General features: G+C 39.4%; 1 protein-coding gene across 1 annotated transcript; it reads left to right on the top strand.

Moving 5' to 3' along the window:
- Positions 1 to 645: 645 nt before the first annotated feature.
- LOC6537446 (sodium-coupled monocarboxylate transporter 1) lies at positions 646 to 3,530 on the top strand. The gene is made up of 10 exons (XM_015192867.3): positions 646 to 824; positions 1,147 to 1,256; positions 1,312 to 1,446; positions 1,509 to 1,668; positions 1,725 to 1,790; positions 1,847 to 1,898; positions 1,956 to 2,023; positions 2,081 to 2,494; positions 2,545 to 3,236; positions 3,296 to 3,530. Exons 2-10 carry the CDS (start codon positions 1,162 to 1,164, stop codon positions 3,369 to 3,371), a joined length of 1,758 nt encoding a protein of 585 aa, XP_015048353.1. The 5' UTR covers positions 646 to 824; positions 1,147 to 1,161; the 3' UTR covers positions 3,372 to 3,530.
- The last annotated feature ends 14,154 nt before the right edge of the window (positions 3,531 to 17,684 follow it).

Raw genomic sequence — 17,684 nt, 5'->3', positions numbered from 1 at the left:
AACACCAGCTAACAACTAACAACTAACAACGTCGAGGAGCGCCGAGCAGCAGCAGCTCATTAGATTAATGACGCTGGTAATGGATTAGCGAGCATCGAAGGCGACACCAGGCTACAGGACAAATGCAGGATGTGCCATTGAAGGAGGGCGCAGGACGCAGGACAAAGGACGATGGGCGATGGGCGACAGGCGACTTTGTTGTCGGCGTCACTTTGTCTAAGCTGGCGACCAAACAGCAGTACGTAATTAATTCCATGGGTCGGGTTCGCGATCTGGTTTTGGGTTGACTAAACTGGAACCTGAAACCTGCCAACTCTAAATGGCACACATTTAGACACAAAAACACTAAAATAGATGTTTTAAATTTTAAAACCCCTTTTATGATACCTTCTTTAAATCGTAAATAATGATTAATTAAATTAAATTCATTTTCCCAACAACATTTCAAACACCAAAACCCTCAGTTGACTATCATTGTATTAATGTATATTTACAAAATAAAGCACCTAGTTAGGTGATCATCGCTGTAACTTCCATAATCGTATGTTAAACCAACGGCACCTTCCATGCACCCCAATCTCCAAATCTTTGCATTCCCTCTGTTTTGCTTCTATTCTGAAAACCGAAGTCAGTATCGAAAGCCAATAGAAACGAAACACTTGCTTCCGTTTAAGTGTAAATTAATAGTAATTAATATTAAATTAAATTATGTTTACCTAATTATGATGCTAGGCTCATCTTGAAGTGTTCTCAACAAAGTTTTACTTATTACTAAATGTGTGTTGAACCTTTTATTTATCTTATGTCACGAAACCACAAAATAGGTAATTTCATGACAACCTATTTTTTATATGCTACTCCGAAACTTGTTTTGCCACGGGGCGCCATAAATTCACAAATTCGATTGTGATATATTTCCTTCTTAATTATATGCGCATCACTATTGTCTTTCCGTGGAGCGTGGATGTTAAACAAATAGAAGCTTCGGCTTAGTGTATGTTCTCTCATAAGAGGAAGCGGACTTGATTTTGGACCTCTTACTTAACTGAAGTGCTCACTATTTTAATCTCAAAAGGAAGCATTTCCTTAAATTTGATACTTATTAATTTAAGTGATATTATTTATATTGACAAAACCATTTTGCAGAAGGAGAGCAAGATCATGGACAACTACAGATTTGGCACAGTGGACTACATCGTGCTGCTGGGCATGACGCTGTTATCCACGGGAACGGGATTATATTTCGGTAGTATCAAGTGAGTATGTTTTTATTTCATCTGGACCATTCCTTTGAAATTCTTTCATTTCAAGAAAAAAACAGAAAACCCTTAAAAGCACTTCCGCAGACACTCGAAAGACGAATTTCGGATCGGAGAAGATAGACGAGTATCTTATTGGTTCGCGAAGTATGAATGTGATCCCAGTATCCATAAGTCTTATAGGCAGGTAAGCTTTTGGATTGCAGATAATTAACTATTCAAATAATAATATACATTATTTTAATGCAGCTTCGTATCGGGTGTTACCATCATTGGAACTCCCTCTGAGATTTACTATTATGGCACCCAGTATTCTCTCATTATCGTTGGCATCATTCTTCAAGGATTTGCATTATCCTACGTCTACTTGCCCGTGTACTCGGCTCTGCAAATTGGATCTGCATACGAGGTTGGATATATGTACTTAATACTGTAAAATAATACTTATCTTTTCTTGCATTGCAGTACTTGGGAATGCGATTTAACTCGAGCATAAGGAGCGCAGCATCTTTCATTTATTTTTTCAGTGGAGTAAGTCAATAGTAATTGTATGCGTTACAAACTTAATAAATTATTCAAAATTGCAGCTCACTTACTTGCCATTCGTTGTGTATGTTCCGGCCTTATCGTTAAATCAGGGTAAAATGTGTCCGTAAGGAACTTTGCGAATTCATAAATATGTGATCTAATCTCCAGTTTCTGGCATTAATACCCACCTGATTGGAGTGGTCATCATAATTGCTTGCGTTACCTACACATTTATGGTAAGCTGGTAAGCATTTCCTATGACTTGGAAGACACCCAAATGATTTCCATTACAGGGTGGTCTTAAGGCTGTGGTCCACACGGATGTTTGGCAGGTGGCTGTTATGTTTCTCTCCATGGTTGCGGTTGCCGTTCTATCCATATACTACTCCGATGGCCTAGGAGCTATTTTCTCCGACGCGGAACAGGGAGGACGATTGATGTTTGCCAATTTGAATCCGTCGCCCTATGTTCGCTATACACTCTGGAGCATTCTCACCGGCGGCTTCTCGTACTGGACCTCTATTAATGCCGTTGGTCAGCACATGGTACAGCGATATATGTCACTGCCTTCACTGAAGAAATCTCAACAGGCTTCATTCCTCTTCACCATTGGAGTGTGTATCTTCGTCGCCCTTTGCTGCTTTATGGGATTGGTACTGTTTTCGAAATACAAGGACTGCGATCCTCAGAGTGCTGGAATGATTTCGGTGGGTAGATATTCTTAAACATCCCACACTGACAAAAACTTTGTGTTCAGAATGACGATCAACTGCTGCCCTTGTATGTGGTTCAAAACGTGGGACATATTCCCGGAATGCCTGGTTTGTTTATAGCTGGAATATTCGGAGCTGGTCTAAGTTCACTTTCCACGTGCTTCAACACTTTTGCGCTGGTCTTCCTTGAAGACGTAGTTCGCGGATTCTTCAAGATGCAGCCCAGCGAGAAGGAGGCCACGATTCTGATTAAAACCTGCATTATTTTCCAGGGAATCGTTGCATTTCTGCTAGTATTCCTACTACAGCACATGAGAGGCATTTTGAGTGTCTGCAATTCGATATCCTCGATTACGGCAGGCACTTCCTTTGGAATATTCACGTTAGGCATGCTGTTCCCATGGGCAAATAGCATAGGCACAGCGGTGGGTGCCATATCTAGTGTCCTACTGGCAGGATGGGTTTCCTTTGGATCGCAGATCGCCGCAGCATCGGGTCAACTGAGGTCTCAAATGCTTCCCGTTTCCGTGAACGGATGTGTGGGAAATGTGACTCAGCCCGAAGAGACATGGGTGGATGAGGAGCAAGTGTTTCCATTATACCGTCTCTCTTACCATTGGGTCAATCCCATTGGAATCGTCACAGCTGTGGTGGTGGGAGCAATAGTATCCCTGTTAACTAAGCCCACTGATATCAAGACGCTTCATGCAGATCTAATATCCCCAGTGATCCATAGGTCAGTATATACATTTTTTAAACTTCAGAAAATTGAATTAAACGGAAAACTTGTTTTAGATTTCTTCCAAGAGAATGCTTCAGAGGCCGCAATTCAAATGAGAGGACTGAAGAGCTAATCCGTTTAAATAAATAAAGTTAAGTTTTTGAAGTCGAACGTGGCATATGATAAGATACATATTTATGTGGCACGAAATTAAATGCTTACATTTGAATTTTATTATCAACGAATATATATATCAGCTTTGTTTAAAATTCTTGATGAAACCCATTAAAACGTTAAGCGCACATTTAATTAGGCATTTCGAGTTTAAGTCCTCAGCCGCCTGAATTCTTCACACAAGTCGGGCAGCCAAGTCCAACATCTGAATTAACCAATTCACTGACCAATCCGCCATGACAATGTTCTTTATAATATCAATAATAACTTAAGCATCTTTGGCGTTCCGCTCCCCTTTTCGCCGATGTCTGCTGCATTCCAATTAGGCCGCATCTGCACATCGGACGACCAGTGAAACCTTAGCAGTTAAATATATAAAATACAATTGTATAAAAAGGCTTGTCTGTGTGAACGTAATGCTCTGCTTTTGCTTGTTTTAAAGGCTAATTTGAATAAATGCCAAAAAGAGAGAAGCCTGTAGGAGAGTCGAGAATACTGAATACCCCTTTCTGTACTAACAAAAAACTATGAGAATTCAATCTTAAAGCTAATCTTCCCTATGAATTTAAGTTTATAAAAGTATTTACATTTTTAATGTGAAAAATTTTAAAAAATTGCACAGCCATTTCACATACAAATATACCCCGAAAAGGAGCATGTGAAAAGACTAAAAGAAACATTTGTTACTTGGTTTTTGCCCCACTTCTTTGGAAACGAGATTTGCATGCTGAGCAGGCCATAAGACCAACAACACGAATTAGCCATGCCATCCACTCATATTCTGCCCAGAATTTATGCCCAACAGGCAATGAGAACTTAAGTGATTTCGCCTGTAAGCTAATTGAGAGCCTTGCCAACTGGCAGTGGCTAAATGTCAGAGAGTCCGCTTCGTCATCGCACCACTGAACCACTGGTGAAAATCTGCGGCTGTTCGCACCACAAAATTGACAGCTTCAATTTCCTAAAACCGTGTGTGAATTGATCGGGACTTTAGGCCCAAACGGTTGGACGCTTCTCGTCTGAATTTATCAATCTGCACGCGACGAAAAACAATACAAATTTAAAATAAAATAATTAAAAACAAAACGGAATGGATATTCAGTTAAATAAATAAATGGTCCCATTATAAGAAAACCAGATTGAATAATTAAATAGTACCATCATAAGAAAGCCGAAATAATTTGCTAGAAAACTTAGTTTCCTACTAGTCTTCAGAATGGATTTTTGGGCTATATCAAAACCTTCTTGCTTTACATTTTTTTTTTATATTACGCTCACTCTATATATAAGTTTCAGTGCATTTCATTTGGCGACGGCAGATGGTCATGGAACGCGTGCCAGCGGCTCAAACACGCTTCTAAGGTCTGAAAAGAACTTGCAAAAATCAGCGAACTGAGTGGGCTCTTTGGCCCGGCACATTGCAAATCTTGATTTGCCAATTGAAGTGCAGCTCACGTAGCGGTTGTTTTTTAATCGATGCTAGTTTTTTGTTGCTCCCGCTGTCATATTTTACCCCTGCCCAGTGCCAGAAGCGAACTGCTCCTGTCCGTTGGCCCATCTCCACTGTCCGTTGCCCGTTGTCCGTGTGTCCGTTTGTCCGGGAACTCCTGTCCGCCGACTAGTGGCGTTTCGCATTCAAAATGTCATGTTGTCAATCGCGTGGACAAGTGTCCGCAGCTTATGTGCCGCTTATGTGCGGTCTGTAGATGAGCATAAATTACGGATGTCAAGGAGTGCGAAGCGGCGGGGCGCCTTCATTAAATGTGCAACAGTTTTTTGCCCATTCATTTATAGCACTCCACTATCAACTATCCACAATCCACGGCAATCCGCGGGAGCTGGTCGACATCGAGTTATTTGTAGCAGGATGTAGGTCGGGATCGACCTTGGGAATCGGAATTGAAAATGAAATCGAAAGCGATGTCAACGACGCTGGGTGTGTCTGCTTCAATTACAATTACAATTACAAGATAGATAACTGCTTAATAAGACTTGACCATCGATATATATACTCAACTTAGTCTGCTCAGTTTGGAGTCTGCTAGTTAGCCTCGAAGCATTTTTAGTCCTGTTTAGCTAACTCAAAGCTAAATCAGCTTTGGTTAAATAGAAGAGCATTGTTATTTATTGTTAAAAAACTACAAAGTGAAATAATCCCATGTCCATGTGCTGTTCTTCAATAACTAGGTCAACAGCATAAAATAAATAGGAAGCTCACAATATTGGCATTTTGCATTTATGTCAACAATAACTGTCTGTTGTTTGCATTAACAATACTCTAATAAATAAAGCTTGCAGATTTGTCAATTTTCTTTATGCAAATGTGCAAGCATTTCCGCTACAATGAAGACTGTTTACATTCCGCAGCAAATGGAAAAAAGTCGCACCAATCCAGGGTTCATTAACCGCAGAACAAAATCTTTTCTAAATTCGCACGCTCTTGGTTAATTTCTCTACTCTAACTTAGTTTACTTAGCTCTTTTTGAACAGTAAAAAGGGATAAATATAGTAATCAGTTAGTCAGCAAAATATTCTTGCCTTTGTAACCTATTCATCAAGATGAAAAAAGTTTGGGTATATTTATTTATTCAATACAAATTTGGTTTTCCTGTATATATTAATAAGAGTGTTTCTATAGTCTACTATTTAACACTCTAGTTCGGTACTAGTTTATTTTATTTAAATAACCGTTTTTTTATGTATTCCTTCACAGCTTAATCTTAAAAACTAGGCGTGAGAAAAGAAAACAAAGTATTTGACCGATCTGTGACTCCTAACTGTAAAGCGGGCATATCTAAACATCTTAATCTAGATGCGATCCCAACTATGCCGAACTTTCCCGCGAAAAAGAACACCCAAATGTCAAGTTGCCAAATTTAACGCACGTTCGACAAACCGGCACAAAAAAGAAAAAACCATCCATAAATTGGCCATAAAAGCTGTGTTATTGCCCATGTACAAACATCTACCCCGAAAAATTCTCACATATAAATTGCTCGAAATTAAGCAAGCCAGAAAAAGAAAAGGGGTGAACTGGCGAAATAAAATCAAAAACGAAACAAAGCGGAATAAAAACCAAATGCGAAAGTAAATGAATGCATGCCTCGTATGTGCGCGTGCCCCGTTCTGGACTTTCTCTTTTCAAAAGCGTGTAAATAACATTTTTATTATATTTATAACATTTATGTAAAGCACCCACCCCATCCCCACTGCCACGCCCCCCGAGAAGCAGGTGTGACACTTTTTTATTATTTCAGTTTCGGTTTTTTCTTATTTTATTTCATATTGTGTGCGTTTTTTTTTTTATTATTTTTATTATTTTGTGCCGGCGCGCGTTTTACTGACCCACTTATCACGCGGTGCGGCATCAGAATGAACTGCCAAGGTTTCTTCCTGGCGCGAAAGAGAGGGGCGAACGTGGCCGAAAGAGATAGCCACATATTGCATACCCGTCAAGCCGTCAACTGTGCAAATATTTCCATGCCTGGCGAGCGCATTAAACAATGCCTAGTGATAATGGGATTATTAGCAACTTTAGAAAAATACAATGTTCCAGAAAAAATACGCAGAAAATGAAGCATTAAACAAGACATTTATTGTTCAAATATTAGGTATTTTTTCCTATACATTTATTTAAATTTAATAATTAACAATCCACGGCTGAACCTCCTTTAACTCCAACACGTAACCATCTTTATTTGAAGATAAACATCTTGCATTTTAAACATATTTTTCGCTGTGTACGAAGAGAGAGTGAAAGAACAAAAGAATCGAGCCCACATTTCGTAGGCCATGAAATTGTCAGCGAATGTGAAATTTTAAATAAAATGATGAATTTATAGGAGTCGCGGCTGCCGTCAAACGTGCGAGAATTTCAAAAAGCAAATCAACTGGTTGCGAGCGTAACTTTGGTTGCCAAGCGTGTATCTTTCAGATACTTCTGTTTCTCTCTTTGACTCTGGCATGTGTGAACTGCACTTATGTGAAAAAAAAAATAAACAACTAAAAAAGCGCAAGCATTTCATTCAAAAGGGACGGAAGGCAAACAAACCAATTTACCCAAGAATTTTTTCAATATTCTTCTTCAACATTGACTTAACCTGAATTTGCGAAGAAAAGGTTCATGAAATTACATTTGCATTGCATTTACACTTACATTTGCATTTATTCATTTTAAGGACTTAAGAAAGCTGACAAAATACACAGTTCCATGAAGAAATAAAGAAATGTATCTTTATAAATACATTTAAATATTTTGTATTCGAAATATATACTTTACACTTCTAAGAAGGTTATAATAAATAACATTTTGCAATAGTTGGCTTACCATTTAAGCCCTAACTCTTAATCTGGCAGCAATTTGGGGCACAAACACATGGAAATCAGATCCGATTCCTTGGCAAAGGATTACACAACTCGCTGTCGAAATGACTTAAGCTGTTTCCCTTTGCAGATTTTTCCCCGATCCAGTCATTTTCCTTCAACGTCCGCTGACCGACGAGATTGTTTTTGCCTTTGGAAACGAGCTGCTTGAATAGCCGCTGTGCCAACAATAATAATAAACCTCGGTCTCCCATTCCCGCCACCCCAATGAAATGATAACTTCAGCGACGCTGACACTGGCATTCAAATTGATTCTGAGGATTCTGCGGACGCACAATTAAATTTCTTGCTGGGCGAAATTAATTATGCGTGCACATTTCAATTAGAGAGCGAACTACTCAGCAATTAGAAGGTCACTCGTCCCCAAACACAATTAACTTTGTTTTTTGCTCTGCAGCGTAAATCAACTTAAATTGTTAAGGCTTTTAATATCAAGTATACGCAGGGTGTAAAAATACAAATGAGATTGCAAACGCAGGGTGCTGTACACGTAAAAAAGTTAGAAAATGTTTACAAAAGTGAAGTTCAAAAGCAGTTGTCACTGATGTCGGAACCCATTGTTATTTAAATAACTCATGAGGATTTTGATTAAAAATATATTTAAAATTGGTAAAATATAATAAATAGATTATTGAAAGATATATTAAAAATAATGAAATTTAATAAAAGACATTTTATTACAACACAATATTATTTAAATAAATCGAAGAACACAAATACCCGTTTCATGTTTAGAGTGTACAGATTCCAGATAACCGACATTTGCATGACGACAGCAACTCCGATGACGAGAACGACGACGATGGCTCGGACGCTCTGTAAGATTTATTAGCGCATTTGACTTGATTTAGCTTGTTTATGTTTTTGCTGTGCAAAACTTATGGCCGGGCATTATGGCCACAAAATGGACATCGAAGTTGTAGCCAGAACGACCCACTGCCAACCTGGCCACTGCCACTGCCACTGCCACACGTTGCGTGTGCAAGGTGTTTTCCACTCGCTGCAACACGAAGCTCCACTCGGCTGATGTGCATCATAAATTATTTTGATGTGCGTTTAGTTGCTTCAGCTCCTGCTGCTTTGAATCCTGATCGGTGCTGCCCAAAAGTAGCCAACCCGATTGTAAATACATAAGTAGTGATTCTAAATATTGTTTTAGAAGGATCCTAAAAAAATTGGATATAAATATATATATGGAATGTAATTAAAATACAAATAAAAATGTAATTAATGTGGATAAGCAGGTAAGGTAAAGCCTTGTAATAATTATTGATTCAATAAGAAATTATATAGCGCACAATAAACTAAACACATTATTAATTCTACTAACAAATTTACATTTTGGTAATAGTATGGAAATTTTAATCTTTGTACTCGCCCTTCAAAACAAGCCAACTTTACAGCACAGGTGCTCTTGAAAAATCTGATTTTCGCCGAGCTGAGATAACTCCAGTGGGTGGCAGTTGGGGCAGGTGTTAAATGTCTTGTGCAAAGTGCTGCACATAAATCGACGACAGATGTGTGTGTCCGAGGGGCGACTTTAAAATGACAATGACTCATTTAAATGATCGGCATTTGTTGGTGGCCCCAAAATGTCCTTTGAATAATGTGCAGCTCCTGCTTTGATTTGATTCGCCCTGCCGTGTTGTCTCCGGCTGAAAAAAAGTAAAGCAGGAGTACAAATTAATGAGCATTCAGTGTCAGAGGCTATAACAATGGCATCCAAAAGTGTCCCCTGTCCGTGGCAGACACAACAAAATAATCCTTTCGTCTTGCATAAAACCATTAAGGTCACCTCATGTCGGGTGCTAATGTTCATGTCTTGTTGGTTGTCAGTGGCGCACACAAAAACTCGGCCGAATGCAGCGTCATTCATCACAGGCAAACAAAACTCGAGTGCTCGAGATGGGAAGTTGGAGCTGGCACTGGTCGAAAAATTAGAAAATTAAGGAAGTATGTAATTAAAAATTTCAGATATACATGCGGCAGTTCTCTTTACAACCAAATCAATTAAAATATACCCTTCGTTGATTAAAGTTGTTTCACTTGTAGTTAATGTCGTGTGCTATATATGAGTTGTTAAATGTAAAATGATATAAAATCATTAACTTTATTTTGCTTTTTATTTTATTTTGCAAAGCCTGTATATGTCATGAACAATTTAATAGGGATCGTGTAATAAACATTTTATTATACATATGCATTGAATGGGAAATCAGCGAGTACATTTATTAGTATAGAGCCGATGCAAGGAAACACCCGTATTAAAATGGCAGTGGTCGCTTATAAGAAATTCGGAATCATAATTCACCTGCGTTTTGGCTAGCGTTTTTCCCAGAGTGTGTGGATAAACCAGGACATTGCTCGTTCCTGCACTTAAAAGCCGAGCAACGAACCCAGAGACAAAAACAGCTCACTCGACTCCTGGCAGTCCTTTTGTTTTTGCCACATCCACATCCATATCCGCATCCCTCCCGCTGCCACGCCCCAAACCCACCCACCGCCCCTTTTGTGGAGCAGCGCAGCTCACTTAAGCTGTCTCATGCATTTCGTTTGGCCGCACAAACAAACACACAAAAACATTTTGTTTCAGCGCCCCGGCAAAACTGTTAAAAAATTAAAATGCTGCTTAACAACTTTGCCGCATGATAAATGAGCGCAAATACAGCAAAAGGTGCTTTTCCCCCACCCACCTGCTCTTACCTGTTCTTATTGTTTATGATCCTTTGTGCGGCGTTGTCCAGTTGAGAATGAAGGAGGGCGAAGGGGGTGAGGCAGGGGGTGGTAAACGGGGGCAAGAAGTTCCAGCAGGGAGCGGAACGTTGTGGCATATTTAGGACCGAAGTGTCATCGTAATTACCAAAAAATGAGCAACAAGGCAAAAATTCGCCAGATATGCAAATTGATTTTAATAATAAACGGTGTGCATAATTTGGGATGATATTTTTCGCCGTTACCTCCAATCTTACAAGTGTTGACTGTGGCTGAATAAGAAGGTTCTTTGCATTGACTTACAGTTAAAGATCATTCTCACGTTCCTCGATGAGTGTGCACAATACTCATGAATACAGATATTGCAATCCATCAATGAATAAAATCGTTTGTGCCAAATAAGTTTTTATTCCAAATATTCCCCTGAACAATGTTAATACATTAAAGTGAGCTCTAATTTATAGTTTGGCTAAAGAATACTTAAATTCAACGCTCAATTAAATGTACAGCAGCCCATGAATTCCGTACTGCAGGAGTTTTTGCGCTGTCGCAGCTATATCTCAAACACTGCCCATTAAAATAGCAAACAAACAACTTTTAATTAATTTAAAATTAACCGCTCCGCAAAATGAAACAACAAACAAACAAACAATTTTGCTGACTCTCCGCTGGCCAGAGTCCTGAAAACTGAAAACTGAAAACCGAGTACTGAGTACTGAGTCCTGAACCCTGATGCTGATGTGATTGCGGCTCATTAACATTAACTCGGCAAAGTGTGGGGCTCGGCCATCATTTACACGCGCATATAACTAATGATAATGGCTCACTTAATATGGCGGGCGGACATGGTCTGCCGTATTTGCGTAAAAAATATCCAAAGGGACTTGCTGCTTCCTGGAAATTATTACAAAATATTAAGGGTTCCCGCACAACCGCGCACTTTTGAGGAAAGGCACACAAATAACACTTCAGCCATTATTGCGAACGGGATAATGAATGCTGACAATAAGGACAGCAAAAATGTCTGTAATGGGGAAAATATAAATGACAACATTATTAAAGAATAAGCGAACGCAAAGGGACAAGCCGAGCTCATAGCTGTCGTTTTTCCATAGAAGTGATGTCATTAAATAAGATAAATAAGAAGTCACTTCACCAGGTAAAACCAGGTATATGCTGTATGGATTTGCATTTACCTTGTATTCCAACTTATTTAAAAAAAATACTTTTACTTTTGAATATGAAATTAATTAGAAAGAGAGACACATCGTAATGCATTTAATGGGGGAAATTATTTTATTTAAAGTGCTGTCTACTAACGCAATACACCTTGATTGTTCAAGGATTACGCGGTATGAATAATTGATAAAAGTTAAGTAAATTTAAATATTTGTCGCACAGCAACGAAGCTCAAGTCCCACAGAGCATGGGAAATGAGTTGAGAGCAGCTAATGAAAAGAAAAACGTAGAAAATGAGTAGCTATATTAAAAAATATGCATTAAAGGTGCAATATCCTGATAAAGTCAGCAGAACTTTGTCGCCATGCCAACCTGTGGGTGAAAGACGAGTATTTGAAACTTATAAGAACTTAAAGATGCAAAGCGAAAGGCAAGGCACTTAGCAAGTGATAAGAGTCTAACCAACAGCTGTTAAGGCAGAAATTTGTTGTATAAGGGTAATTTATCTAGGAAATGAATAAAGGCTTAGATACAAACGAAGTATAAGCGGAAAGGGCAAACGAATTGTGGACATTAGGTAACCAAATTATGGTGTGGTTTGAACAAGGACCACAATCCGCAACCACACACGAATTTCTCCTAATTAATAAGCAGTCATTAGATGTTTGGCTTCCGTGTCCGCACGAAATGTGTCATAATTTCTATTTATGGTCGGGCGGACAGCACGGCCGGGTTGCGTTTTAATATGATTTAATTTAATAAATTGCAAACAACTCCTCGGTGAGCATTTGAAAAATAGCTCTCACAAGGCGCAAAACACGCGAAGTGCGCAGCAAAAAAAAAAAACGGGACACACCAAAATGAGATGAGGACACTTTAAAGCGAAAAGCTAATTAAGTAATACCTGGCACGCAAAGGGATTGTGGGAAAAAACACGTATACGTATGCTAAATTATTAGGGTTATGGTAATGCGCCGGAGCAATATACCTTTGACAATTTCCAAGCCTACATATAAGTAATTAATATTCCCCGAATGGCGAATGTCTGTGCGAAACCCTCGGCTTTATGACGTTGAAGCCATAACAATGTTTAATTTTGCCAGTTACAAGCGTTAGGGCACATAAATGTATCGTAAACACAACACTCAAGATATTAATTTTCAACGTCGCTTCATTGGAAAGCCACTGACCAAAACAAAATGCTAGAATGCTAAAATGCTCAAAATGCTGAAAAGCTGAAAAGCTAAATGCCCAGATCGGCAGTCATAAGAATTTCCATTTTATGATAAGGCCGCAATTTTATTGCACACCCAACTGGGGAATCAAAATCCGAATGGAGTCGGCAAAAGAATCCCAGTTTGGAGCCAACCTGCCAACTGACAACAGACGAAAGCCGCCCTGACAGCCATTTACAGGCATTTCAGATGCACTCAAGCCACTTGTAAGATACTGCTTACTGCGATATGCTTACCATAGATAGATAAGGCTCGTAAAATGGGGCTTTAAGGCGCCGTAAAATACAATATAATGAAATCACAAAATGCCAGCAAATGAAAACTTAATGATTTCATCTAATTATAGCCGCCGTTGCAACTTGCAACTGCAACTGGGCGGACCTGGCTAATTTAGTTAGCCGTCCGCACTGCGGAAATGCCACAAACACTCGTCGACACTTCGCCACCAAGTCACCAGGAGTCGACGGGCAGGCAGCTGTAGTCGTCCTCGGGGCCTCATCATCGTCAGAATCATCAGCAGCGGAATCAGCATCAGCATCAGCAACAGCTAACTATGACAATCTATGACATCTGCTGCCGTTCCCTGCGCCTCTGGCCTGAGCTCTTCCATCTCCTGCTCCTGCCTCCAAAGCAGGCCGAGAAGGAGCGGGCCCACTAGGAGGAGGATGAGGATGAGGTGGAGAAGGAGGAGGAGGAGGAGGAGGAGGAGGAGGACGTGGCCAAGTAGTTGGTGGGGTGTGGTGGTGACCGTCTAAATTTAGATACAGATGCTGCCTCAGACTGCGCCTTTTATGGGCTTTGATCTCGAACAAAACGCTCCCTTGGGAAGAACACGGAAAAAACGGTTGACCAAGTCATTAGCCACCTAGAGCTAGTTAGTTTCATTTGACTTAAAATATTGTTTAGCTAAATGTGTCCTTTATATGTACCGCCATAAGTTCATTTGTGAAGTAGGAAATTTAAATTTAAAATTTAAAGTTTAAAAACCTTTACATAAAAACCTTTCTCATTTTTTAGAACTTAATACTTCTCTTACTCTGAAAACGTGCTTTTCCCAGTGCAAGGAAGTCCGATTTTGAGTTTAAGTTCTTGGTTCTGACCAACGCTAATTGTCCTTCGGCATTCCTCCTTTACATCATCATCGCCTTCCAGGCGTTCTGAACATCTTCGCTAGCTGCATACACAACAACCACGTTCATAATTGGTGTTTTAGAGTCTTTTGTGTCTATATTTAGATTACAACCTGAGCAAACGCCTTGATTATGTTGCTGAAATCACAGTAATTTGCCCTAAGTAGACACTGTGTTTGATTTCGCTGATAAGTTATGGCCAATCTCTGGGTACTTAAAGTTTTAAAGTCACCTTCACCCTTACCTTCACCCCTTACCCAATCAATTAGAGGAAAAGTGAAAGTAAACATATCGCACCCAACACACAGTGATTTAAATGCAAATTTCATTTTGCATATTTTAGTCGGACGAAGAAAGAGATGGGTCAGAATAAAAGGTTATGAAGTCAAATGAAGCAATCACCCGAGCAGACAAAAGAAATTAGCATCAATGCGTCACAATATTTGATGTATATTAATTATGGCAAAAAATCGAGTGTGGCGTTTCCCCCACACCATTGACCCAGCTCATTCATCGGATCGAAAGCAATATATGCAAATTACAGAAACGAATCCCACCTAGAACCCCTATCATCGCCAGGTCATCGGGTTGCCTTCTTCGAAGCTGTCAGATGGTAAATTGATTAACATCCCATGGGGAACCTCCAAAGCCAAACAAGCTCTCTCCAAGTCGGATTTTAAAGCGCTCGAATTAGCAAATCATTTGGAGAACTATTTAAATACTGCCTAGTTAGGCGGGATATCTGATTGCGATCTTGGCCAAAGTGTATACTCAACTATTGGATTCTCTGCAGTTGTACCAAAAATAAGAAAATTGATTCTAAAGGATTTCTATTTAAAACTACATATGTAGAATATTATTTTATTAAATCACAACTTCTTGAGGAATCTTTTCTTACTTGGAAATAATTAAAACAAATCTTTTCTTTTTATTATGGTATTATTATTTTCTTTTTTATTGTGTGGCTGCAAGTCCACAAGCAACTTGTTAATTAATATTGATTAACACAAAACTATGTCACACAGCTAAAAGCTTGCAAAATTACCTTTCCTGAAAGAATAGAATTGCCAGATTTGAACATTTTATTACAGCGCTTTGTCTGGGATCGTTTTGTTCCCTAAAAATCAGTAACATCAAAATAAAGCCATTGGGAGGGTTTTAATTACAGCAGCAGCAACCGGTTTGTACCGTTCCCAAAAAAAAAGCCACAAAAACGCTCAAGTTCAGACGTCGAGAGCGCGAAATATTTCTGGCTAAATCAATCTGCAAACTGGTAGCGGGTGCTCAATTGTGCGAGTATCTCGTAGATTCGCTACCCGCTACCCCGAAATCGCCAAAGGCGTCGGCATGGCTGAACAGCCGGCAAAACCAATTTTTCTCGGTCACTGGCACAGAATTTTTGACAGGGTGTGGGCTCCGCAAAACAACATACCACAAAAAAATAAATTACAAAAAATAACAGAGTAAGAACAAAAAAAAATAAATAAAAGAAGTGAACAAGAATACAATAAACAATTACAGCACCAATGAGCCGGGGAAACTGAGCGGCACGTCGGCGATAAGTTTATAAAAATTCAGATGTTGTCTGCGTTCCAGCGAGCTTCTTGCACTGGATTTACTTTTAATGGCCTGCCTTGACCAAAACCCCCATCCCCTTTGATTCCTGGTTTTCGATTCGCCCAGACAACTCCATATACAGAGTTCGTTTTGATTTCGTTTTTATTTACTTTTCGGCCAATTAATTGGGGAAAGAACTTTCTATTGGCCGGCGTAAACGTCATCATCTCGGCTCTCATCAGCATGCATTTAAGGCGTCAGGCGGTGAAAGTACTGATTTGGAGACAGGTCGGACTTTTGGCCTTTCCCATGTGTGTGGTGGGCCCTTCTGAAGTTCTGAATTCGCATGCTCAAGTGCTTAGTTCCCGATAAGAATTATTTTTGCTTTTGGGGGGTTTTCGCGCTGTCTGTAAGTCTCAAGTGATTTCAGCGAAGTAAAACATTGAAATTTACTTAACTGTATCTAGAAGGTTGGCAGCCTTTGTGGTTATTTTGATTTAATTTTATTTGTATTTCGGAGATGAGTGGTTGGTTCAATGGCGGTGGAGAGATGCCGAAAGAAAGCCGCTTTTGATGCGTCATCGTCAGCTGTACGGCCTTTGCGGACTAAGAAGTGTTCTCTTCTTAGAAATCGGTCGCTTATTTGTACTTTTTATTATGTTTCATTCCCTGTTCTGTGCAGACATTTAAACAAGATATGTTTATAGACTGGCCCAAATTGGGTTACAGCATTTTCGGCTTTTTATTGCCAAGTTTCTGATGACGCAAACCCCCCGGGTTGACAAACCTGAGATAATCAGAAAGAAAGCCAGCGCCCGTAATAAATGTAATTTGTGATTTCATTTTAAAAGTATATTCATTTCAATTAGTTAAGTGTGTAGTATTCTGAATTATACAAAAGAATGCCTTGGGTAAAATGGACATAAATAAGATACTAAATATATAAATATCTAAATATCTAAATATCTAAATATCTAAAATGTTTAATATCAGAAATGAATTTTTAAATAAAAAATAAGAGTAGTATCTCTCAGATTTCGTATTTTTACTTTGTCTCAGTGCAAAAATGCAGAAACCGCAATATTTCACTTAAAAAATTAGCCTGGAATCCTGCTAACTAATATTCATAAAAAATAATGCCCCAGCTCATCTGTTAGGCAGCCCTCGACTGTGTTGGGATTTTCAATTTTCAGCAGTCCAAATTGGAAAATCTGTGTCGGCAAACAAGGCGAAACCGGGCTTTCAACGCTGCCGAGGCGTGGAAATATTGAAAATGTTCGCATTATGATAATTTAATGCATGTGATTATTGAAAATCATAATAATATTTTTATGGCTTTGCGGGGGACTTCAACAAGATGCGATGCGATGCGATGCGATACGATGCGATATGCTTTTGGGCAGTTTGCTGCCGTGGGGGGAAAGATGTTGCTGATGTCGTTGTCGCATTATTATTGTTATTACCGAGACACATTCCTTTTATCAGCACATCGAAAGTGCCAATAATTCGAGGCAATTTATTATTTTAGCATTTGTATATCAAACAAACGCACACACTCGATGTCTGGGCTATTTGCGAATGCAAATCACGTGCGCGCATAAACTGCCAGAAAAGCGGAAAAGAAAAAACCCAAGTTCAACTTGTGCGCCTGCTGGCGCCAACAACACCTGTGCTAGGCATCTTCCCCAGATACAGATACAGATACTGCGATACAAAGATACTCGACCGGAGTCCGCCCGCCCAACTGGAGCTCACTGAACCTGACACCGATATTGAAATCATTCGTGCCTTTTTACTTTGCGGGGGAGGCGCAGTAAAAAGACAAATCTTGGCCGAATTTAAATTTTATGCGGAAGTGGTTCAATGGAAAGAAACCAAAACCAATAACAAATATATATGCTAAGGCAGAAAGCTTTCACCGTAGAGCGCACGGAATTAATTTTACCCAGATAAATTTAAGCATTTTTTTATCTTTATGTGTACGACAAAATTCGACGAGAGGATTTCAATTTCTGTCAAAGGAGGCGAAAATCCCAGCACGTTCATTGCGCTGATATGGCAAATGATTTTGTGGGCGGGCGGCTACATCTAAG

Source organism: Drosophila yakuba, chromosome 3R, assembly GCF_016746365.2.
Source record: "Drosophila yakuba strain Tai18E2 chromosome 3R, Prin_Dyak_Tai18E2_2.1, whole genome shotgun sequence".
NCBI lineage: Eukaryota > Metazoa > Arthropoda > Insecta > Diptera > Drosophilidae > Drosophila > Drosophila yakuba.
This window is presented reverse-complemented; position numbering and strand designations above follow the sequence as displayed.